The sequence below is a fragment of the Macaca nemestrina genome, chromosome 17 (assembly GCF_043159975.1).
Source record: "Macaca nemestrina isolate mMacNem1 chromosome 17, mMacNem.hap1, whole genome shotgun sequence".
NCBI classification, from domain to species: Eukaryota; Metazoa; Chordata; class Mammalia; order Primates; family Cercopithecidae; genus Macaca; species Macaca nemestrina.
Window position 1 is genome coordinate 35,853,718 of NC_092141.1, and position 22,512 is coordinate 35,876,229.

A 22,512-nucleotide genomic window follows, 5' to 3' on the forward strand; every position below is an offset into this window, starting at 1 on the left:
ATAACACGTTCTCGCTGTTTCCAAACTTTGGGATGGGCATCTCGACCCCTCGCTCTCTACCCACGTTTTCCCCCCAAATCCTGAAGAGGGAACCAGAACCAGCGCCCCGCCGCGGGGCGGGCCGGCCAGCGCACCTCCTGGGGGTGAGGCCTGTAGCTTCCCCATCCCGCGGCGACCAATCTCTTTCTGGACGCGCGCCCGCCACCGCTGGGCGACGGCGGAGGTGGGGAACACAGTAGCCTCTCGGCCGGCTCCGGCCTCCCGGGGCTTCTGGGTCTGGAGAGTTTGGGGAGCGGAGACACCCCAGAGGTTCCTCCGGGTTCGGACCCTATTTGCGAGGGCGGGAGTGGGGTGGGCCGACGGCGAAGTTCCAGAGGTGGGACCCTCTCCCTTCAGCAGTTCCTCCTGCTTTAATGATTCTGCCCCTCTTGTTGCAGGTCACACCGACAAATCTGAAGCGGGTTTGCCAGAGGAGTGTACCCGTCTCCCTGGCCTGGGCCACCGGGTCCACAGGGATCCCATTTCCGGCCCTACACCCCGCTCCACGATCCCATACGGGCGCTGCAGCTGTGTTCTGCAGGCTGCAGGGACGCGCTGAGACGAATCCCCGGACGAGGCAAGGAGCCCCTGCCTGCCCTGCTGAGACTTACGCGCTGACCCGGGTCATACACTTAACTTTTCCGGCTTCAGGTTTAGGACGCGTGCGCGCACGCTCCACTGCTGTGGGCGGGCATTGGGGCGGGGCGAGACCGGGGGCCCACTGTTAGGGGAGGGGCGCGCGCGAGCCCAGGGCCTACGGACGCGCGGGCGGCGTTGGGGCTGGAGGGGCGGGACGCGCGTTCTCTCGCTGGCAGGGCGGCGGGCCGGGCCTGGGGCCTCCTGGGATGGCGCCTCCTCCGCCTTCGCCCCAACTGCTTCTCTTGGCAGCCCTTGCGAGGCTCCTGGGTCCCAGCGAGGTAAGGTGACCCGCTCCTGGGAAGGCCTCGGCCCGGGAGCTCAAAGCGCTTTGCCAAAAGTTCGTCCTGGAAGGAGTGGCGCGCCGAGGGGGACGCGGAGTTCTTCGCTGGCGGTCTGGGCCTGGGGAGGGAGAGGGCAGGGCCTCGTCGTGTCCAGTGCCCCAGCTCTGCGCTTTGGACTCACAGGTGATGGCTGGGCCGGCGGAGGCGGCGGGAGCCCATTGTCCCGAGGGCCTGTGGCCTCTGCCCCCGCAGGTAGGAGCCCTGGAGGGCCCAGGGAGAGAGGGGTGTGAAAGGCTAGCCCAGTCCCGCTCAGTTCTCTCCGCACCCTCCACAGTCACCATCTGGGGACCTCTGCCCGTTCCTCCGTCCTCAGTAGCCAATTCTCCATCCCAGCCTGGCACTTGGGGCCTGCCGTCCCCTCCCCACCACACACACACACACACACACACACACACACACACACACACACACACGGAGTCCCCCAGCTGCCCTAAGCTCTGTTCTTTCCCCATGTATAGGTGTCACCAAGAGTGACCTACACACGAGTGAGCCCAGGACGGGTGAGTACAAGCAGGGGCCCACCCTTGGTGTCCACGCCTGGAGACAGGAGCTCCTAGCAGGCTTCCCCACCTTTTCTGCTGATCGGCCCCATTCCTTACCACTTCCCTCAGGCAGAGGCAGGGCTCTAGTTCTCCACCCCACCTCCAAGCCCAGGACAGATCAGCCCCAGGACGGATGGCTCAAAGACAGTGAGCCATAGGCCTGTCATCTGCAGTACTGTGTCAGGATGCTGTTGGGTAGCTGGCTCTGTGGACAAGTGGCTGTGAGTGGAACTGTCTCTGAGAGTAGCTGGAAAAAGCCCAGGCTCCAGCTCCCTGAGGGGACAGCGGGAAGTCTCCTGACTTTGTGAGCCCTAGTTTTCTGTAGGAGAGGGTAGGAATTTTGTCTCTACCTGTGAGCAGCGAGGGAGGGTGTGTGCCAGCACCGGGGACAGTACAGAGCTGCAAAGTGGAAGGAGTGTGCCTCTGGTTCCCAGGCTCCACACTGCAGGCTCAGCTTCCGTGGCAGCCTCTCCATCTTCATTGCCAGCTCCTCTGATTTTTCCTTTGAAATACTTATTATTATTATTTATTATTATTATTTGAAATGGAGTCTCACTCTGTCGCCCAGGCTGGAGTGCAGTGGCACTTACTGCAACCTCTGCCTCCAGGTTCAAGCAATTCTCATGCTACAGCCTCCCGAGCAGCTGGGATTACAGGCGTGTGACACCTACCTCAGCTAATTTTGTATTTTTAGTAGAGACAAGGTTTCACCATGTTGTCCAGGCTGGTCTTGAGCTCCTGCCCTCAAGTGATCTGCCTGCCTCAGCCTCCCAAAGTGCTGGGATTACAGGCGTGAGGCACCATGCCTGGACTGAAATACCTAACTTAAATTGGCCGGGCACAGTGCCTCATGCCTGTAATCCCAGCACTTTGGGAGCCTGAGGCAGGTGGATTACTTGAGGTCAGGAGTTCAAGACCAGCTTGGCCAACATGGTGAAACCCCATCTCTACTAAAAATACAAAAATTAGCCAGGCGTGGTGGCGCACCCCTGTAATCCCAGCTACTCGGGAGGCTGCGGCAGGAGAATTGCTTGAGCCGGGGAGGCAGAGGTTGCAGTGAGCCGAGACCGTGCCACTGTACTCCAGCCTGGCTGACAGAGCGAGACTGTCTCAAAAAAAAAAAAAAAAAAAAAAAAAAAAAAAAAAATTCTCTGTAATAGCTCCAGGCCAAGAGTCATTGCCTCACTTTGCCACCTACCAGATTCCTTTCCTCAAACACCCTTTCATGAAGTCATTCCTCTGTTCACAAACTGTCAATGGCTCCTTATTTCCCACCTTATCGTGGCCGTACTCTCTGGCCTGGCTTTTCAGGCCTTACTTAAGTAAGCTTCGTCTGACCTCTCCACATCCTTGGTTCCTCTCCAGTTGTGTCAGGCTGTTTGCCACAGAAATGAGTTCCAGCCTCGCCCCCAGCACAGCCCCTTTGCTCCTGTTTATTCTCCTCCACACCTGACCTATCCTGAATCAGAGAGTGCAGCTCCCTCCCCTCCTGTCATACTCTCCCATCCCTCTTCCCAGCCCCAGCAGGAGTCAGCTCCCCCTGAGACACTGCCTGATGGCATCAGCCTTTATTCCTCCCCTCCTCCTCTGAATTTATCTCTGATAATTTAGCAACTAATCACTAAGTTTTATTGGTTTGCTCTTTTATTTGCATTAGTTGTTTCCCTGAGTTTCTTTTTTTTTTTGAGACAGTATCTCGCTCTGTCGCCCAGGCTGGAGTGCAGTGGCGCAATCTCGGCTCACTGCAAGCTCCGCCTCCCGGGTTCACGCCATTCTCCCGCCTCAGCCTCCTGAGTAGCTGGGACTACAGGCGTCCGCCACTACACCCGGCTAATTTTTTGTATTTTTAGTAGAGATGGGGTTTCACCGTGTTAGCCAGGATGGTCTCGATCTCCTGACCACGTGATCCGCCCGTCTGGGCCTCCCAAAGTGCTGGGATTACAGGCTTGAGCCACCGCGCCCGGCCTCCCAGAGTTTCTTATACATTCCTTGCAAGCAGAGTCCAGGAGTTCTTTGGCATCTCCTACAGCATCTAGCACAGCACTGAGCACCAAGTCAACTCAATCAAAGAGTAATGAATGATTGATGGAGTATTTCCATCCTGAGATTGTGCACCTGCTGCCTGCCTGCTCTGTATCTGGATGCTCTTGGGAGATTGTATAGATCGGATTGATGGTCTTCATTTGGGGGATGCTTATGGCTTGGATTGTGAACGTGTAGAGCCATTGTTACACCTGCAGGGAAATATAGCTCGAGTGTGGTCTGAGTCTGGCAGGATTATCCAGGCATGCTGTGAGCTTTGAAGGGTGGCACTTGATGGAAAGGAAGGGTGAAAGGAACACTCAGAGGCAAGAGCGGGTACCTGCCAATACCCAGGGCCCTTTGTCCTTTCCTGGACCCTGAAGGCAGAAGAGCCATCCAGCTTATGGGAGTACCTTTAAACTGGCCCCCTGGATGGGAGAACTTGAGATTCTCTGGGAGGGCTCTGGGCCTGCTTTGATGTCTGTGTGCCTTTCCTCCAGGCTGAGGATGTCACCTTCCTCTACCACCCCTGTGCCCACCCCTGGCTGAAGTTCCAGCTTGCCCTCTTGGCCTATGCTTGTATGGCTAACCCCTCCCTCGCCCCTGACTCCAGCCTCACGCAGGATCGGGTATGTAGCTGATGAAAGGTGCTTGCCTGGCCCTGGCAAAAGGCCCTGTGTGCAGGGAAAGAAAAATTCAAGGGTTTTCTCTTGCTTGTCCCCCACCTTCCTCGTAGCTCTAACAGTTACCTCCTCTCATAGCCCCTGCTGCTGACTGCATGGGAGCTGGCGCTGGAGATGGCCTGGGTAGAGCCAACCTGGGCTGCCCACTGGCTGATGAGGAGGCGGAGGAGGAAGGAGAGGAAGAAGAAGGCGTGGATCTACTGTGAAAGCCTTTCAGGGCTGGCGCCCACCGAGCCAACCCTGGGTAGAGGGAGGCTGTGCCGGAGAGGGTGTGTGCAGGTGAGAGGCGCTGGGCCCAGGCTTGTTGGTCCTTGGGTTCTCTGAGAGGGGCAGCAGGGTGATTGCTGTCTCCCCTCTCCTTAGGCCCTGGCTCTGGCCTTCGCTCTGCGGAGCTGGCGGCCCCCTGGCACAGAAGTGACATCTCAAGGGCCCAGGCAGCCCTCTCCCAATGGTGCCAAAAGACGGAGGCTGCGGGCTGCCCTTGGTCCCCAGCCCACTCGCTCAGCCCTGAGGTTTCCCTCTGCTTCCTCAGGGAGCTTGAAGGCCAGGCAGCCCATGGTGGGAATCCCTGGTAGGGAGAGTAATGCCCCATCTGTGCCCACTGTCTCCTTCCTGCCCGGGGCGCCTGGAGGCAATGCCAGCTCCAGGACAGAGGCTCAGGTGCTCAACGGGCAAGGCAGCCCTGGGGGCTGTGTCTGTTCAAGTCAGGCTTCCCCGGCCCCTCGCGCAGCAGCGCCTCCACGGGCAGCCCGCGGCCCCACCCCACGCACTGAAGAGGCCGCCTGGGCTGCCATGGCCCTAACCTTCCTGCTGGTGCTGCTCACCCTGGCCACGCTCTGCACACGGCTGCACAGAAACTTCCGACGCGGGGAGAGCATCTATTGGGGGCCCACAGCGGACAGCCAGGACACAGTGGCTGGTGAGGAGTTCCCACCCGAGGCCCCCACCCCACCTTGCGTGGCCCCGGCCCGCCGCCCCCCATGGCTTCCCTGCCCTCCCGCCCTTGACTGCTCGGCGCCTGGCCCACAGCTGTGCTGAAGCGGAGGCTGCTGCAGCCCTCGCGCCGGGTCAAGCGCTCCCGCCGGAGACCCCTCCTTCCGCCCACGCCGGACAGCGGCCCGGAAGGCGAGAGCTCGGAGTGATGGCCTAGGACCTGCCACTGTGGCATGCGGCTCTTCCCCGCACCTCTGCCACGTGGACCTATGCCACGTGGACCGCGCGCGGGGCGCCCCCTGGTGGCGGTGGCACGGCCCTGACGGAGCACCGCGGGGGTTTTCCTCTTTGTTGATTGCTGAGTGGGCGGCCAAGGGGAGAAAAGGAGCCGCTTCTGCCTCCCTTGCCAAAACTCCGTTTCTAATTAAATTATTTTTAGTAGACTCTGAAGTTGAGCTTGTGCATCTGCCGCACAGAGACACTCCCACCCGGACCCTAGTCCTAGGCCATGAAGGTGATATTTTTTGAGGCAGGCGTTTACCAATCAGATTGGCCACCACCAGCCCGTCCCCGCTGGCCAACCTGTCCCTGGACATGGGGCTTTAGCAGTATCCTCGTGGGAGGGTGACATTATTGTCATACATGTTAGAATAGTTACATATTCCCAAAGTAACTCTTCCACTAGACAGATGTTCCCAGCACAGGGGCTTCCCTAGGGTGGGGGTCCTGGGGCACTTGCAGTCACCCTTTCACGTCTGCCACCTCCCTCCAGCCCCCATTCTCAGCATAAGAAACAGCTCATGGTCACTTCTTTATTTTTGATACAAATGTACATGACACGTCTTGACAGTCAGCCCACCCACCACCACACAGGTAGGGCCTGGCCCCCCAGGGAAGAAGCGGGATGGGGAGAGAGCTGGTGGGTCCCACCGTCTGCCTCTCCAGCCTTCCCAGGCTGCCAGCCAGGTTCCCAGACCTCCAGAGGGTGGGACCACAGCAGGTGCAGGTAGTGATGGTGGGTGCTGGCCTTGTAGAGGTTACAGGGAGGGGACTCAGCTCCACAGCCACCAGCTGAATCGGACACCCCGGGGAGCCAGCCCCAGGCTCAGGTGCTCTGTCCTCCACCCTAGCCAGCACATATTCCCCCTCCACACAGGAGCGGGAGGAGATGGAGGGAAGTGGTTTTTGATTTAAGTAAGTTCATAGAGAAGGGGCGAGAGTGGGGAGGGATCAGGGAGGCAGCGGGCAGGACCAAAACGGGTTACACGGGCAGTCCCTGGCTCCAGGTGGGGAAGGGAAGCTGAACCCCACTCTGGTCCCACTGCTCTGGTCCCCTCACCCCTCAAAACTCCAGATGGACCAGGCCTCCGGAACGGCACTGCCGCCCGCACACTCAACACGCAGGCACGCGGGGACACTCAGTTACCACGAAGTTAAAATTAAGGGGTGGGGAAGAAGAAAGGGAAAAAGAAAAAACAAGACTTTCCAGTGTTTGCTGCTGGGGACCCCCAGCACACAGGTTGGGGCCTGTGCCCTAGGCAGGGGCCGTTTGGCATTAAAGGGAGAGCAGCAAGGGGCTGGTAGCTACAGGGCAGGGACATCCATGGAGACTATGTACAAAGGAGGGGATGCCCCTGCTCAGCCCCCAATAGGGCTGAACTGGCTCATGGGGGTGGGTCGCATGTACGGAGAGCTGCCCCACATGGAGTGTCCCCACCCGCCCCTTTGCTGAGGGTGCCCTCGAAGGCGAGGGGCTGGGAGTGATGCCTTGCAGGCCCCTGCTCACTAGGAGTGGGGAGATGCTATATACAGAGGGGAGGTGCATGGAATGTGGGGGACAGAAGCTCCTGCCACCCCACCTCCCCATCCTTAGGGGCTTGACGGGTGGGCACCAGGGCGCCTGGCTACCAGGGACAGTGGCAGCACTAAGGGCACTTGTGCCAGTGGCTCTGTTGGGGTGGGGATTAATGTCTGGAGTGGCCCAGCTCCTGTGGCCAGTGAGGTCCTAGGGTGCAGGTGAGGGTGTGGGGAGAGAGGTCACTGCTTCTTCTCTCGGGTGGTGATGGTGACCAGCTGCTTGGCAGCCTTGGCGATGTCGTAGGCGCACTGGATCACCTGCTGAGTCAGCAGCTGGAAGTCCACTGGGGCGCCAGGCTCTGGCGGCACTGTCTTCCGGCACTCACTCTGCAGCCGGTAGGCGCTGGCGTTCAGCAGCCGCAGTGAGCTCCGCACTGGCTCCAGGGCTGGCCTCTGGAGGGGGCAGAAGTGAGGCTGGACCTTGGACTTTAAGCCGCCAGCTGCCACCAGGGCCCAGTATCTCTGTGTCTCCACCCGGGTAGCAATCAGATGGGATTCTCCACGCCTGCCCCAGCCCGAGGCCCTCCCACTCCTGGTCCTCTCTTTGGCCCCTGTACCTTTGGGAAGAGGGAGGCCATCTCGGTCACAGCCAAATGGATCTTCTCTGAGCAGGGCACGAAGCTGCAGGGAGAAGGGAGGGTATAAATCAGGGGGCTCTCAAGGGAGGTTCCCAGGGACAGCAGAACCTAGGGCCCCTCATGCCCTCTGCAACACCCTAGAAACCAACAGGAACTGCATCCCCCCCGCCCCCTCCACTCAGTACCTGTCATGCTTGAACTCCTGGGCTGCCCGCAACAGTTCCTGAATGTTCTTGGTGACCTGCTCTGTCTTCAAGATGACATCCTCTGTGCTGGGAAGCCCAGGATCGAGGTCTCCATCCAGGCTTTCCAACTCTGGGTGGAAGTCTTCCTCTTTGCCCAGCTCTAGAAACCTCTTCCCTTCCAGCCTGAGGCCCAGGTCCGGAAAAGAGAGACAAAGATATATATAGAGAAACACGTTCCAGCCTCGGAACCGCCTGCCTCGGTCCTCACAGACACACTGGGGACCCTCTCAACCTCCCCGCCTCGGTACATGAGCAGGCTGGGCTGAAGACCCAGGGAGCCTCACCCCAGCAGTGGGTCCCCACTTTGTGTGTTCTCATAATCACTGTCGGCTCCGCTGCCATGGCGGGAAAGCTTGCTCTGGAGGGCGGAGGGAAGGGGCTGTGAGCGCTGTGCTCCTGGACCCACACAACCCCCAGCCCACATGGCCCCCAGCCAGGCTGTGGGCACTGGGTATGGAAACGTTACCGTGTGGCGGCTTCCTTCCTGGGAGCAGGACAGCAGCGGGGAGGAGGGAGTGAAGGGCACAGCTGAGGCAGACACCCCCTTCCGGATCTGAAACCCAGGGCAGTGCTGGATGGAGTCAGTGTGCCCCACTGCCCCCTGCTCACCAGCAGTGCGGCAGGGACCGGGTCAGCCTAATCATCTTAGGCCCCGCATTCAGCACAGAGCCCAGAACCCCCTGGGGCTCAGAACCTACTGGCTAAGATGGACACGCCTTCCCCAGGCTTACCCGGTAAAGGCCAGCAGGGACGTGCACTGAATAGATGGCGTCGTCCTCTAGCTCCTGGGGATGTTAGCACAGTGAGCGTCATGGTGGACCCTGCAGCAGCCCCAACCATCTCCCCACACCTTGAGACCCACAGGTGACTCACAGTGCTGTGGAAAGGCTGCAGCCGTGTAGTAAGCTCGTCCCCAGGGGGGCCCCCGAAGGGCTTCAGGGCGGAGCCGGGTTCATACATGGAGAAGGCCTGGCGGTCCCTGCGGTGTGTGCTCCCGCCTGGTGCCATGGGTGTGTGTTCTGCCCGTTCACTGGGGAGTGGAGGTGTGGGCACTGGCCCTGGAGGCTGCCGGAGCTGCAGGTTCTCCGCCTGCAGCTTGTGGATCTGTGAGTGCAAAGTGCTGTCAACCCCCCTGGAGTCCTGGGGCTCCCCCTCCCACAGAGGCTGCACCCTCACCTCTCGCTGCAGCCTCCGGAGCTCGTCGCTTAGGCTACTGTTGACCTTCATGAGCTGCTGCACCTTTGCCTCCGATGTAGCCAGGGCCTTCTTCAGCTCCAGGTACTCCTGCAGCGTCACAGCCCCATCAGACAAGTCCGAGGAGTCCATGCTCTGCAGAAAGAGACCTAAGCCAGTCAGCACCTGGGGGCAGGGAGGCCAACACCCACAGGGGACAGTTATTGAGGCTAGGAGCAGCCCGCCTGTCCCTCAGGCCCCTGGGCTACAAGAGGAAAGAACTGGGTCTCGGTGAAGGCCTGGGTCAGGGCACACGGGAGTGGGAGGGAGGGTGGGACTCGGACCCGGGCGCGGTTGCTCCGAGTGGCGCCGGTGCTACGCAAGGGTTCCTGGTCTGTGTCCTCGTCAGAGGCCACGCTGTCATAGTCGTGCTGGTCGTCGAGGTCACTCTGGCTCCGCAGAGACAGCTCAAGGTTGTCTGAGGACACAGGGGCGTCACTCAGGCCTCACTCCACCACACAACCCGTCTCTCAGGCCACCACTGGCAGAGAGAGCCATGTAGGAAAGACCCCTGGAGCCCCGCCCGCTGCCTGCACCACCCCCCACAACCCTCCCACCTGTGGGGCTGCTCAGGCTCTTGCCCTGCTGTCTCCGCTTGGCCTCACTAAGAATGTCGATGATCAAGGTGGCAAACTCTCGGGCATTAAAGCGGGCCAGCTTTTGTCGCCCCTGCAAGGCAGAAAGGGCCAGGCTGGCTTCAGGGGACCCCTTATAACTGACGCAGAGGGGTGGGGACCAAGCAGCAGGGCTTGGCTCTGCCATCTAATTTAACCCCAGCTAAAGCGTCCCAGCCTTGCTTCACCTGGCCAGTCAGCAGCTGAGGCCACGCGGGGCAGGGTATGATACAGTAGGGTGCCTGAGCAGAGGCCGGAACACCCGCCGGAGCTGCTCACCAAGTGCTCAAAAGAACGGCCTCCTGCCTCTTCCCAAATCCCAGTGCCAGCTGGGCCCTGAGGGAGGCCCTGGCAAATGCTGGAGAGCTGGCTCAGGCCCCAGCCCACTGCCGGATGAGGAGGGACCGCCCGGATGAAGGAGACCACCCCAGGCCCCCAACCCAGCCCCCTTACCTGATTCCTCGTGGCTGAGTATTCCGGGTTAACAGGCAGGAAGGGCACGGCACTGCGCTCTGTCACCAGAGTGCTGTGGTTTTGGGTAGCCAGCCACACTGGAGGGGAGGGACAGGAGCAGATCAGCCACGGTGGCCAGGCCCCCACGGTGGGGGTGGGGAAGCACTGAGCCCAGCCTTCCTAGCTGCCCCCACGCCCATTGAGCACTGGTGTTCAGAACAGGGGTGCTCTTCAGGCATGCAGAGCTAGGCTGGGTCAGGGCAAGGCTGGGCACAGCCGGCTGGGGATAGACAAATGGAACAAGGCGGGTCCCACCCATCCAGACCCAGAGTTTGGGCTGGAATCCGGCTGTGGCCAGGAAGGAGTGATGCAGGAGGGCGGAGCAGTACCAGGGAGACAGCCAAAGTGGGAGGCTGCCAGAGTGAGAGGAGCCCCAGTCTGAAGCTGGGGGAGGAGCAGGCTAGCCGCCTCCCCCTCAGCACTCTACCCAGCCTGGGATGCTGCCCAGGCAGGTTCACAGCCAGCAGGGGCTCATCTGCAAGCCTCTGAGCAGCCCCAACCCCAGGCACCCCTTCTGAGCCCAGTAAAGGACCAGAGACCCATGCCTGGGCCGCTCGGGTCCTCCGTGCCAGACACTCCTGTTCCCCGACTCACCTGCATCATTTTCTCTTCGATCCACCTCATCATACACATCCATGGCGAGTTCCTCAAAAAGCCGATTGCTGAGCTGGAAGAAAAGAGGGGCCCAGATTTTGTCAGATGCATTGGCTCCCAGTGCCAAGGCCAGCTCCACAGCATGTTGTGAGCCTTGGGGAACCGGTGGCCTTCCTCGTGCTGCCCAGCCCCTACAGTCTCAGAACGGGTAAGTGGGAAGGGATCATGTTCCAAACTCCAAGGTGGGAGAGAAGGGACCAGTCCGTCCCCTTGTGGGGAGATCAGACTGCTGAGGCGAGTGAGGGGACAGGTCAAAGACTTGGAAAAGTTCACTGAGTCAGAGGCAGGGGAAGCAAGGGCAGAGGGTGGGGAACCAGAGAGGGGCCAGCTCCAAGTGTCAGGGCACTGTTGGAGCAGACTTACTGCCTGCAGCTTCTTCTTAGCAGCTTTGGCCAATTCGGATAGGTCCAGGCTGAGGGCGGAGGGAGACGAGAATTGGGAGGAGAGGAGAGACCTGAGAGGTGGCCAGGCCCATGCCAGCAACCTCCCCAACATGCAGGGATCCCAGGGAGATGGCACCCCAGATGCTGCACACCAAATGCCTCCCCACCCTACCCCACCTTCAGGCCTGCTGCCCCGGCAGGCACCATATACCTCTGAGACATGCACTTTTGCCGAGATCTAAGTCCAGAGAAAGGCAGCAGAGGGAAGAACAGGACAGAGGCAGCAGTTACCCAGGAGCAGGGCACGTCAGGCCCAGACCCATCTCCATGCACACCCGGCCCAGAAGGGACAAAGCTCAACTCGTCTCACCGCGTCCCCCACCCCTCCTCCTCTGGCTTGCTCTTCCTCTCAGTGACCTGTTCATCCAGCACCAGTGTCAGCCACCTGGCAGTCACCTGAAGTCTCCTTCACCCTCCAGTCCTAGTGAAGCTCCCCATGTTCCTCAATCACTTGCTGCCTGGGCTTTGCAACAGTTTCTTAATCTCCCTCCTTCTAGTCGTGTCCCTACAATCCTGTTCTACCCAGCAGCCAGGGTGATTTTTTGGATACACCTGGCTGCACTATCCCTTGCCTTAAAGCACTGCAGTAATAACAGGTGCATACGGCACACTCCAACCATACTTCATCAGAATACCCTAGGGCCGGATGCAGTGGCTCACACCTGTAATCCTAGCACTTTGGGAGGCCAACCTGGGAAGTTCACTTGAGGCCAGGAGGTGGAGACCAGCCTGGGCAACACAGATACAAAAGCAATTTAAAAATTAGCTGAGCATAGTGGCATGTGCCTGTAGTCCCAGCTACTCAAGAGGCTATGGTAGGAGGATCGTTAAAGGCTGCGGTAAGCTATGATCGAGCCACTGCACTCCAACCTGGGCAACAGAGCAAGACCCCAACTCTTAAAAAAAAAACAAAAGCTAAACATTTTGCGTACATTATCTAATCCTCTCCTCCCTGAAAAACAGATACTGTCATCTCCATTTCCAGGAGAGGTAACCAAGGCTCAGAGAGGTCAAGCAGCCTGCAAGTCACACAGCCAGTAAGCAGCAGAACTGACTTCACACTTCTATGCCTGGAACTCTCTGCTCTTGGGATGGTCACTGCTCCTGCTGATGCTCTCGGGGCTGCTCATTCTCCTGCTTGTCTCTATTCCAGTCTTGCTCGTAGGGTTCCCTGCCTCCCATGCTGTGCTCCAGCCCCAGGGGCTGCCTCCATTCCCATGCAGCACTTCTACCTTCCATGCCTCTGCCTCTCTTGCTGCGCTCCCCCAAGGGGACTAGAATCACCTGCCTAGGCTGCCTCCCCAGCTAGACTGTGAGCTCCTCAAGGGTAGGGATTGTGTCTCAGGTGCCTCTGTGCTCCCAGTGCCAAGAGCAGTAGCTGGCTCCGGGAAGGTGCTCAGTTAATGTGCTGTTGAATGGAGCCCATATGTGGGTATATTTACCATACACACACATGCATGTAAACACGCACACACACACTCACAGCCCAGGTAGAATCAGACCACTGAAGTAGGAGCCTTGGGGTCTCAAGGAGGTCTGGGTTTAGGATCTGAGTTGCCCAGGCTTGGCTATGTCCATCTGCCCACACAGGCCCTTGGGGAGGAGAGCACCTCCTCTCTCCAGATCCAGGCCAGAAGGCACAGCCTGGCGGCCAGAAGGCACAGCCTGGCATGAGGACGTGGCCATCAGAGGTGGCCACCAGGTGGCACTAGCATCCATCTTATGTGCTGGGTGAGTGGCAGGGGGTGTCCCACACTGCCTGGGCACTTGGGGCCTCTCAGACGGAGGCAGAAACACCTCATTCAACCAGCCTCAGGGCACCTGCCTAATTTCTGAGCATGCTCGAGGCCTAGCGTGCAGTCTCAAAGTTAGTCACATCCCTGAAGCCCACCCATCTTTTCAGTGAGGAGCAGAGGCTTCTCTAAAGACAGTGGGGTCAGTGCCACTGAGACAGAACCCAGTGGCCCACCCTCCCAGCCGAAGGTAGCTTTTTTTTTTTTTTGAGACGGAGTTTTGCTCTTGTTGCCCAGGCTGGAGTGCAATGGCGTGATCTCAGCTCACCGCAACCTCCGCCTCCTGGGTTCGAGGGATTCTCCTGCCTCAGCCTCCCGAGTAGCTGGGATTACAGGCATGCGCCACCACACCTGGCTAATTTTATCTTTTTAGTAGAGACAGGGTTTCTCCATGTTGGCCAGGTTGGTCTAGAACTCCCGACCTCAGGTGATCCGCCCGCCTCGGCCTCCCAAAGTGCTGGGATTACAGGCGTGAGCCACCGCGCCCGGCCCACAGGTAGCTTCTTACACCCAAGCCCTCCATGTACTTGACAGTCACAGGGCTCAGGCTATGCTGGCCACATACGGAGCTAACATTTTTTTACCTGCCTTGGGGCCCAGCATTAGGGACTGAGGACTAAGCTGTGCCTCTAGTCTCTGGGGGGTGGGGAGCAGGGTCCTAGGCCCCTGAAGCCTGGGCTGGGAGCTCTGGGGGTCAGCTGCCCACATGGCATCCAACAGCCTCTGGAAAGGGGCATCAGGTGGGCACTCACCTGTCAGCCATCTGTGGGATGATGTAATGCCCATTCTTGTGATCTGAACAAAAATAAAAATGCCAAGTCACTCACTAGAGCTGGGTGGCATCAGCAGCTGGGAGCCCACCTCACTGCTATGAGCAGGGCTGGCACCCAGAAGTGTCAGGGGAAAGGGGGGAGGGCAGGCCACCCCCAAGAGTGCTGGGAGTTCACGGGAGGATGCAGGATGCCCACCCCCACTCCCTAGCCCCAACGATGCTGTGGCCCAGAGCCTGCAGCAATTTCACAGGAGCCAGTTGCCTAGCAACACTGCTCCCCAGTCGCTCTGTCACCATGGCACCTGCTGCTGGGTGTGTCCAGGTCCCACCTGCCCAGCCCAGTGAGGCCCGCTCCAAGCTCTGCTCACCTGGCTTGCGTCCACAGAGGTAGAAGGCCAGCCGGTCAGTGAGCTCATACTGGCATTCAACCAGCCTTTCCGCCAGCTCATGGTGCCCCGCCTGCCTGTGGGGAGGGGGTATGGCTCAGCCCTGCAGCAGCAGCCCTCACCCACACCCCCACCCACCCACGCTGCACCCTTCAGCTGACCCTCACCTGGCATAGTCAATGGGTGTGCGGCCATTAACATCAGGGGAGCCAGGGTCAGCCCCATACACTACAAGCAGCTCGGCCTGCAGTATCTGCCCTGCCTTGGCAGCCACGTGCAGAGGTGTTGTGCCCTTCTCTGGGTGGAAGAAGTTGGCCTGGGCACCCAGGGATAGCAGGCGCAGACATGTCTCCAGGTTGCCTGTCCGCACGCTTGAGTGCAGTTGCTACGAGGAGCAGAGCGTGCAATGAATACACATTGCGTGAGGCGCACCTCTCCACCTGCAAGCTGCACCCTGGCTGCCCCTGGGACGCCTAGCAGCTCCAAGGAGGCCTGCCCAAACCAGGCTATGTCAGGAGGACAGAGGCTCCCCACTAGGGGTTAATGCCAATCAATAAACGCTGCTGTCAGTCACCATCTACCACGTGTGCTGTGTGCCCTGCTTAAGATAATGTCTTCATGAAGTAGATGCTGTTATTTCTTTCCCATTTTACAGATGATGAAACTGAGGCTGTGAGAGGCTAAGCAACTACCCCCAGGTTTTCCCAGCTTCTGAGTGGCAGTTGTGGGCTTCTAGCCTTCTGTGTCCACTTGGTTGCTGAGGAGCCTCAGCCGCACATGGCTTGACCTAGCAATCTGCTCTTTCCATCCTGCCTACTGTTACCACCTGACCTTGCGGCCTTTGGGGCCCAGGCCTCAGTAGGGACAAAGGAGAGGCCTTCAGAGAGTCAAGGGTGGGAAGAAGAGGGGGCCACCCATCTGTTGTAGGGCCCCTCAAACCTTGCTGAGGTCTTTGGCGGTGACCCCATCATCGTCCCGGCAGGGAAGCTTGTGCACAAACGCCAGCATCTGGTACTTGGCCCTGATGAACTCTGACTTGATGGGGCTGCATGGGGCACACAGGAGGAATGGGGGGCATGGTGGGAGAGGGTGGTCACTTTGCCACCTCCCAGGGCCCTGTCCCAGACTGTGCAGTCTCTGCCCACCACCCCTCCAGCCCCACTCACTGGACTTTGTCTTGGGGGTTGGCTTTACGCCGGCCGCTCTGCACTTGTGCGGGGTCCAGCAGGGAGTGCTCCCAGATGGAGTTGGCCCCGTTGCTGGCAAGCGTGTGCACCATCTGCGGGGAAGAGATGCCAAATGAGAGAGTGCCCACTGCGTGCTGGGCACTGGGGGAAACACCTCCTGAGCGCCTGCTGTGGCTGGCGTAGCTGGAAACAGTACCAAGGGGGCCTACGGTGTGCCCACACCACCACACCTCCATCTAGTCCAGCTGCCCAAAGACACAGATCCCATGTAGCACTTCAGGTCGCATGGTGAGTGTGCCAAGGCTCAGAGAGGTGAAGCGACTTGCTCAATGCTACATGACCACGTTGATAAGCGGCAGAGTGGGGGTGTGAGCTACTCTTCTGCATGAAGTGAGTAGATGGGAGGAAAGGGTCAGGATTAGGCTCTGCCCCAGCTGCCCCTTGGAAGCTGCAGATTCCAGACGGGGGTGTGTGTGGGTGAGGGGTAAATGCCCTCATGTTCAGCATGCTCTGCCTGTGGGGAAGGAAGAACCACCTGACCGAGCCCTGTACCTGCAGCAGCGTGGGAGGCCAGGCGCTGTGGCGAAGGTGCTTGACAATGGAGATGTGGCGTCCCAGGCTCCGGTGCACGCTGCAGCACTCGTCGCACACCAGCACACCCCTGCTGATGGATGCCCAGCCAGGATCTGCCAGAGTGAGGGCAAGGGTCAGCCGGAGCCAGACAATAGGCCAGACCTTCTGAGCACTGACCGCTCTGGCCCGTGCCAAGCCTAGTACTCACCACACATTCACTCACTCAGTCCCCAACAGCCTAGGAGATGGGACCATCACTACAGTCAGGTTACCAGTGAGGGATCTCCGCAAGAGCTCACAGCTGAGGGCTGACAGAGCCATGCCGTTTCCTACATCCTTACCCCTCTGGGACATGCAGTCCCCAGAGTCCATTCAGCAAGCACAGGTTTCTGCCCTGCAGCCACTGCTACCAGTCTCTCAGCCTTTTCCCAGGAAACAAGGTGTCTGCCCTAGCCCATCCCGAAGGGAGGCAGGGATCCCCAAGGGGATGCAACCCAGATGCTGCTGCGTGCCAGATGCTGTTGAAACATGCCTGACAGATCACACCCATCCACAGGTCCTGCCTCTGGCCTCCTGCCAGCAGGTGAGGTCCTTTCATGCTGGAGCCTCCTGCCACCATCACTGAGGGTGTGAGCTGGAGCCCTCTTAAGGAAGACGGACAGAGCAAAGGAGCTGGGCTTGACTGGGCACCCACTGGGTACCAGCTGAGTACATTATGTATGATGCTGCTTGCAACTGTCAGGCAAGGTAGGACATGCTACCTCTGCGATGAAGAAACAGTGGCTCGGAGGTTAAAGGGCTTGTTCAAGGTCACAAGGCTAATGAGTAGAATTGACAGGATGTGGCACTTTGATGCCTGAGACCATGCCATGTCCACACTTGCTGCTATCCTTCTGCCTCTATAGCCTGCTCTCCACTCTTTAGGGAAAAGTGAACTTTGGAAAGAAGTGGGGCCAGGACTGGGTGGAAATTTCAGGGTCCTTCTCACGGGCAGAGGAGATGCCACCCATCCTAGGCCCCTTGGGAGATGGGGAGGAGACAGCTGCATACGACTCAGGCTGCAGAAAGGTCACGGGGGAGAAAGCAGGCATTGTGTGCCGCCTGAGAGTGGGGGCAGGGCGCCTCTCTCCCAGGACACTTTGCTCTGCCCAGCGGCCCCCGCCCTGTCTCAGGAAACCCTGTCCTGGGGTGGGGGTGGAGGACTGGCTCTCTGCCTTGCCCTGTACCGCTCAGGGTGTTCAGAAATGCCCCCACCAGGGGAGGGACAGCCTTAGGGGGATAAGAATCTCCCCCAACTAGAAGGCAATTCTCAGGCCCTTCCCCCCTAAGGACTTCCACCAAAGTTCCCAGGAAAACTGAGGAGACTCTGAGTCAGGGGTCCAGCCTAGGCTCTGCCCACAGCAAGTGGCCCCCGCTGAGGCGTGGAAACAGGAAGTAAAGGAGGGAGGTCTGTCTTTGGGTTTTGGCTTTTTAAGGGAACCCCTCCCAATCAGGGCAACAGAGGGATGCCCAAGGTGACTGCCAACACCTTCCTAGGGGGCTGACTCCAGGGCTCAGGAGGAAGGGATGAGCCTTCTTCGCCAAGAGGGGGAGTCCTAGCATGCACCTCTGTGCTGGCTTTACCCAAATAGTGAGGCACCCCAGGCGTGGAGAGCTCCCTCTCCCCACTCCAAACACCACTGGGTCAGGGGGCTGCCAGCCAGTCACCTCCGGCAGCCCAGGCAGGAAGCCGGAAATGATGCAGCCCAAATTCCTCTTGGTGGGGTTTCCTGTAAGTGGGGAGCCGCCCAGGGCAGGATCATAAATGGACTGACCCGAGGTCTACGGTCCTACCGGAGAAGCCAGGCGGGGAAGGTTGACTAGATATCCACAGCCAGGCGCTCCAGAGCCCCAAGCCATGGGCAGACCAGATGTGGTGAGTGACCCTGGATATGGCAGCAACCAAGACCAGGGTGCAGGAACGTGGTCCAAGGGTTTGCCTCGCACTTTCCCCCAGCCTGGGGGAGGGGTTCTGCCTCTCCTCCAGGTGACCTGAGAGGAATGGTAGGCAAAGGACACTGTCCTGGTCTGGGCAGCTGACACTGGTGTCATCTCATTTCTGGATGACACAGATGCGATGCCCACCCTAACCATTCTCTCTCCTCTCTCTGTGCAAGTGCCCTTGGGTCTACCCAGATTGTAGTTTAAGGTGAAGGGATCCTTGCCTCAAGAGGCTCCTTGGACCAAACCTGGGACGGAAAGGACAGGAACTATAAGGGAACTTGTCAGCCCTCCCCCTGGGCTTCTGGCTCCACCAGCAGGGTATGGGTCTGTACGTCTGGCGAGGTAGCAGGTGTGATCCTGGGATCACGTTAACCAGTGCCAACCCCAGGGAGGCCTCTACTATGGTGAATTCCTGCCACCACCTGAAGCCATCAGTGGCCTCCAGGGCCAGTAGGTTTGCACATACAGGCCAGCTTCAGGCCTCCCTCCCCTGAGCTAAGGGCCAGATCCCCACTAGACTAAGGGAAAAGCCCACATCATGACGGCAAGCAAGAGTAGTCCTTGGGGTAGTCAGAATGGTGGTTACCTCTGAGTGCACAGACTGAGAGGGGGCACTTGGAAGCTCCCTAAGGTGATGGAAATGTTCTATAACAAGCTTGTCCAACCTGCAGGCCATATGCGGCCCAGGGCAGCTTTGAATGTGACCCAACACAAATTCATAAACTTTCTCAAAACATTATGAGACTTTTGTGCAATTTTATTTTATTTTTATTTTTTGCTTGTTTTAGCTCATCAGCTATCATTAGTGTTAGCGTATTTTAGGTGTGGCCCAAGAAAATTCTTCTTCCAGTGTGGCCCAGGGAAGCAAAAAGATTGGATACCCCTATTCTATAACATGATCAGAGTAGTAGTTACACAGGTATACACACATGTAAAAGCCCATCAGTGTGAACACTCAGGTGCGGGCACAGACACATACAAGTTCTACCTCAATAAGGCAGGAAGAGGAGCCCAACATTTGTACCACTCTGCAATCTACACTATGAAGAGACAAATCAGCCTGCAGCTTGTCCTGTAACGTGTCCCCAGCCTTGCTCACCAGAGATGCCTAAAGGACAGGCATCTTGAGGCCTTCACTCTCACCCCCAGGGCTGCCAAAGTGGAAAAGGCTGAGATAGAAGCCCATGGGGTGAGGAGAGGCCCTTGACTGAGACCATGTGGCAAGGTGGGCCAAGGCAAAGGAAAGGGGAAAATGCACATTCTCCAGGGCTCCCTGCTCCCTTCCTCTCTTGGACTCCCCAGGCAGGCAGGAATGCACACGGTGCCTGACGAGGTGGCACAAGCTGCCAGAGCAGCCACGCCATGTCCAGTTGCCTACCAACACACTCGCACTTGTCCCGTGTGCCCAGGCCCGGGAGCAGAGGGAGGATGGGGCTCTCTGGGGGCAGGCTGCATCTCACCTCTGACCTCCATGACTCCCCAAATTAACCAAGCACAAAAAGTCCCTGGCCCCACTCCTGTGGCTGGGACTGCAGGGCTCCTATCACAATAAAAGAAGGCTGTGACCCTGGGGTGGAGCGATACACCATGGGGCTGGCACTGGATCTGGACTCCAGACTGCTGGGTACCCTCATGCCTCTCTGCCTGAGATGCCACAGGACCCAGACCAAACACGTCGCTGCATGCCAGGGCCAGCATCCTAGGGTCCAGGTGTGGGATAGTCCCAAGCAGCCAGCCAGGGTCCCGACAAGAAGTCAGACACTCAGGGAGCGCCTGCCATGTGCTGGACACTTCGCTGGGTGCTAGGTGGGCTGATGTGTAAGACTGTCCATATCCTCCCCACCCCACCATCCTCACCTTCTCACCACCTTCCTGACCTCTATTGTGTATCAGGGGAAAAGAGTCATCTGGGGCACAAATTCCTCTGACGGATGAGGACCTGGGAGTAGGAGCTGGGCAATCCAACACATCTGATGCCCACCATTCCTCCCTGAGCCCACTGGGCATCCAGAGGCTTTGGATGACATTCAATGCAACAGAGAAAGGACAACTGCCTTGCTGCCTTGCTGGTGCTGCCCTTCACCCCTCCACCCCAGAATCAGATCACAGCCCCCCCAGAAACCATTTCTACTCCAATTTCTTTGCCTCCTAATTGAGGAAACTGAGGCCCCCACAGTGAGGAAAGTCTTTTTGGGGTTACAGAGTAAGCTGGGAACAAAGGCAACACTATGCCCCAGGCTTCCCCGATAGGGTGCCTGCTAAGCCTCTCCTCCACATGCATGCCATGCTCACCCCATGGAGGTGCGGAACAGTGGGCAGACATTTATAAGGCAAGGTGTGTCCTCAGCCCTGCCATCCCCAGACCTGCCTGCAGCTGGGGAAAGGGAGTCATAGTTTCTTAGGGGTATGGACCCTCAACCCCAGGGCCCTCTAAACCAAAAGCCCCAAGGAGGAGAGTATCTTGTGCCCAAGCCCTGCTGGGTCACAGTTCCCAAACAGTCTAGCTTGGCACCACCCCCAGAACCACCAGAGCATCTGTGAGGCTCAACCTGTGGGGTCCTGGGCTTGCTCAAGGGGTGGCTGAAAGTTATGGACCCACAAACCAGCACCCCATACTCTCACTCTTAATAATGCCCACAGCCCCGCTAGAGTTCACAGACCTCCGAAGCCTGCCCAGGGGCCTACTAGGGAGATAGCTCCTTTTCTAAAGAAAGAATGGATGGGGGCTAGAGCTTCCTTCCCAGGCCAGCTGCAGAGCCCAGTCACTGGCTGTCCTCCCCCATCAGAAGGGAGCAGACTCTTGGATCATTACCCCTGACTTCCTCAGCAGGCCTGGGGGGGTTTCACTCCAGCCCAGTCCTGACTCTGTTAGGAAAAAGAAGAGAACCACCATGTAAATACAGCCAGGAGGCAGGCTAGGAAGCCAGCAGGATGCGGGGAATCTAGGCATTGCCTCCCACCCATTTCTCGCCAGACTGGGCTAGGGGACAGGGAGGGGCCGGGGCCCAGGATAGCTTGATGCCAAGCTCACTTTCCCAAGCGGGCCTTACCGGTGAATAGGAACAGCAGGGTCCAGCCGAGCTGTTCCCAGTCACCACCAGCAGGCCTGGTGATGCCTCCCGATAAGACACCCGGGTCTGAACTGGCCCTGAACGCCAGGCCCGCAAAAAAGCGCTAGCCTTAGGAACCCGCGGCAGGGAGTCCTGGGAGTAGCCACTGCTCATCTGCTCCTGAGGAGACGGTATCCAGGCCCCGCTGGCGCATCTGCCCGGCCCTCTGCTCCTTGCCCTCCACCACCCCGGCAGGCGTGCCGACCACGCGAGCAGCAGGTGCAAGACGCGGGGGTGGCACTGAGATGACACAAAACCACACTCGCCCCCACCTCCCAAGCCCTGCCGGCCTCCGCCACTGCCCTCCTGCCACCCCAGGCTGGCGCTTCCGTCGGATAGAGATGGAGGTGGAGGGGCAGCCAGCTGCCCGCCTCCCTCAGACCGAGGGGCGGGAGGCAGCGCCGGGAACGTCCTTCCTCGCTCGTCCACGGCCTCCAGGGAGCATGGGCCCCCCAGGACAGCCCTCCCGCCAAGGACGCGGCTCCGCAGTGGCCGGGGCGGGGGCCGAGCCCGGAGGCCGCAGCCCCCCGCCCCGCCCAGCCCAGCCCAGCCCAGCCCAGCCCAGCCCAGCTCAGCCCAGCCCTCCGGCCCCGCACGGCGCTCTCGCCAGGCCCCGGCGCCCGCCCGGCGGCGGCCTGGCTGTGCGGTCCCGCCCCCGGCCCCGCCGCGCTTACCCGGGGCGCTGCAGTCCGCACACACCTCCGCTCGCGGCCCCTTTCGGGACATCCTCAGCGGCGACGCGGCCGCAGCCCTCTGGGCCAGCGTGGGGGGCGCGGGCGGCGGGCCCGGGCGGCGGCGGCGGCCCCTGCTGCCCGGCCCGGCTCCGGCGAGGCCCCGGCGAGGCTCCGCGCGCCCGGCCAACCGTCCGCCCCGGGGCTGGCCCGGAACCCGCCGTGCCCGCCTGCCCGCTCGCCCTCGGGCGCCCTCTGCCCCACGCCGCCCCGCCGCCGCTCGCGACTCCTCTCTCCGCCCCCTGCGCGGCTCCGGGCCGCTCCTGCAGGAAGCGGCGCAGGCCCTGCCCACCAGGGGAGGGGCCGCACCCCCGCCCCGCCGCGCGCTCCCGGCCGCGCCCCCTGGAGAAAGGAAGCCCGGGCGCGGGCGGGAGGGGGCGGGGGCGCTTAAAGGGGCCGCGGCTAATGCCCGGCCCCGGCGGGCAGCGGGGCCTGCGGTCCTGGCCTCCGCTGAGGCGCTCGCCTGGCCCGGAGGCAATGTGAGTCACCCTCACAGCCCCCTCCCCTTCACTTTCCGCGTGGGGTGGCCCGGGGGACGCTGGGCCCAGGGATGGCGAGGGCGGGGATTAGGCAGGAAGGACTTGGAGGCCCAAGTCCCGCTCCAGGTCAAAGGGGCTGTGCCTTGGGGTACCCTTCTATCT

General features: G+C 59.8%; 2 protein-coding genes across 6 annotated transcripts; one reads left to right on the forward strand and one right to left on the reverse strand.

The window, feature by feature from the left end:
• The first annotated feature begins 133 nt into the window (after positions 1-133).
• LOC105476655 (tumor protein p53 inducible protein 13) lies at positions 134-5,649 on the forward strand. Of its 2 annotated transcripts, XM_011732805.3 has the most exons (8): positions 134-223; positions 438-616; positions 1,143-1,211; positions 1,478-1,519; positions 4,084-4,212; positions 4,345-4,545; positions 4,630-5,185; positions 5,296-5,649. In XM_011732805.3, the coding sequence occupies exons 3-8, from the start codon at positions 1,146-1,148 to the stop codon at positions 5,406-5,408; spliced, it is 1,107 nt and encodes a 368-aa protein (XP_011731107.2). In that variant the 5' UTR covers positions 134-223; positions 438-616; positions 1,143-1,145; the 3' UTR covers positions 5,409-5,649. The 2 variants fall into 2 exon arrangements, with proteins under 2 accessions (XP_011731107.2, XP_011731091.2); XM_011732789.3 differs by lacking the exons at positions 134-223; positions 438-616 and adding an exon at positions 807-956.
• A 348-nt stretch (positions 5,650-5,997) lies between these two features.
• LOC105476692 (GIT ArfGAP 1) lies at positions 5,998-22,136 on the reverse strand. Of its 4 annotated transcripts, none has more exons than XM_011732856.2 (21): positions 21,815-22,136; positions 16,027-16,160; positions 15,454-15,566; positions 15,227-15,332; positions 14,455-14,672; positions 14,270-14,364; positions 13,882-13,924; positions 11,488-11,514; positions 11,257-11,305; positions 10,834-10,906; positions 10,180-10,277; positions 9,670-9,781; positions 9,397-9,530; positions 9,056-9,208; positions 8,753-8,983; positions 8,611-8,664; positions 8,346-8,432; positions 8,164-8,237; positions 7,820-8,002; positions 7,614-7,677; positions 5,998-7,449 (listed from the first exon to the last, which is right to left on the reverse strand). In XM_011732856.2, the coding sequence occupies exons 1-21, from the start codon at positions 21,864-21,866 to the stop codon at positions 7,237-7,239; spliced, it is 2,313 nt and encodes a 770-aa protein (XP_011731158.1). In that variant the 5' UTR covers positions 21,867-22,136; the 3' UTR covers positions 5,998-7,236. The 4 variants fall into 4 exon arrangements, with proteins under 4 accessions (XP_011731158.1, XP_011731169.1, XP_011731150.1 ...); XM_011732848.3 differs by having other exon boundaries at positions 7,061-7,470; positions 21,815-22,061; XM_011732867.2 differs by lacking the exon at positions 11,488-11,514.
• Between the last annotated feature and the right edge of the window lie 376 nt (positions 22,137-22,512).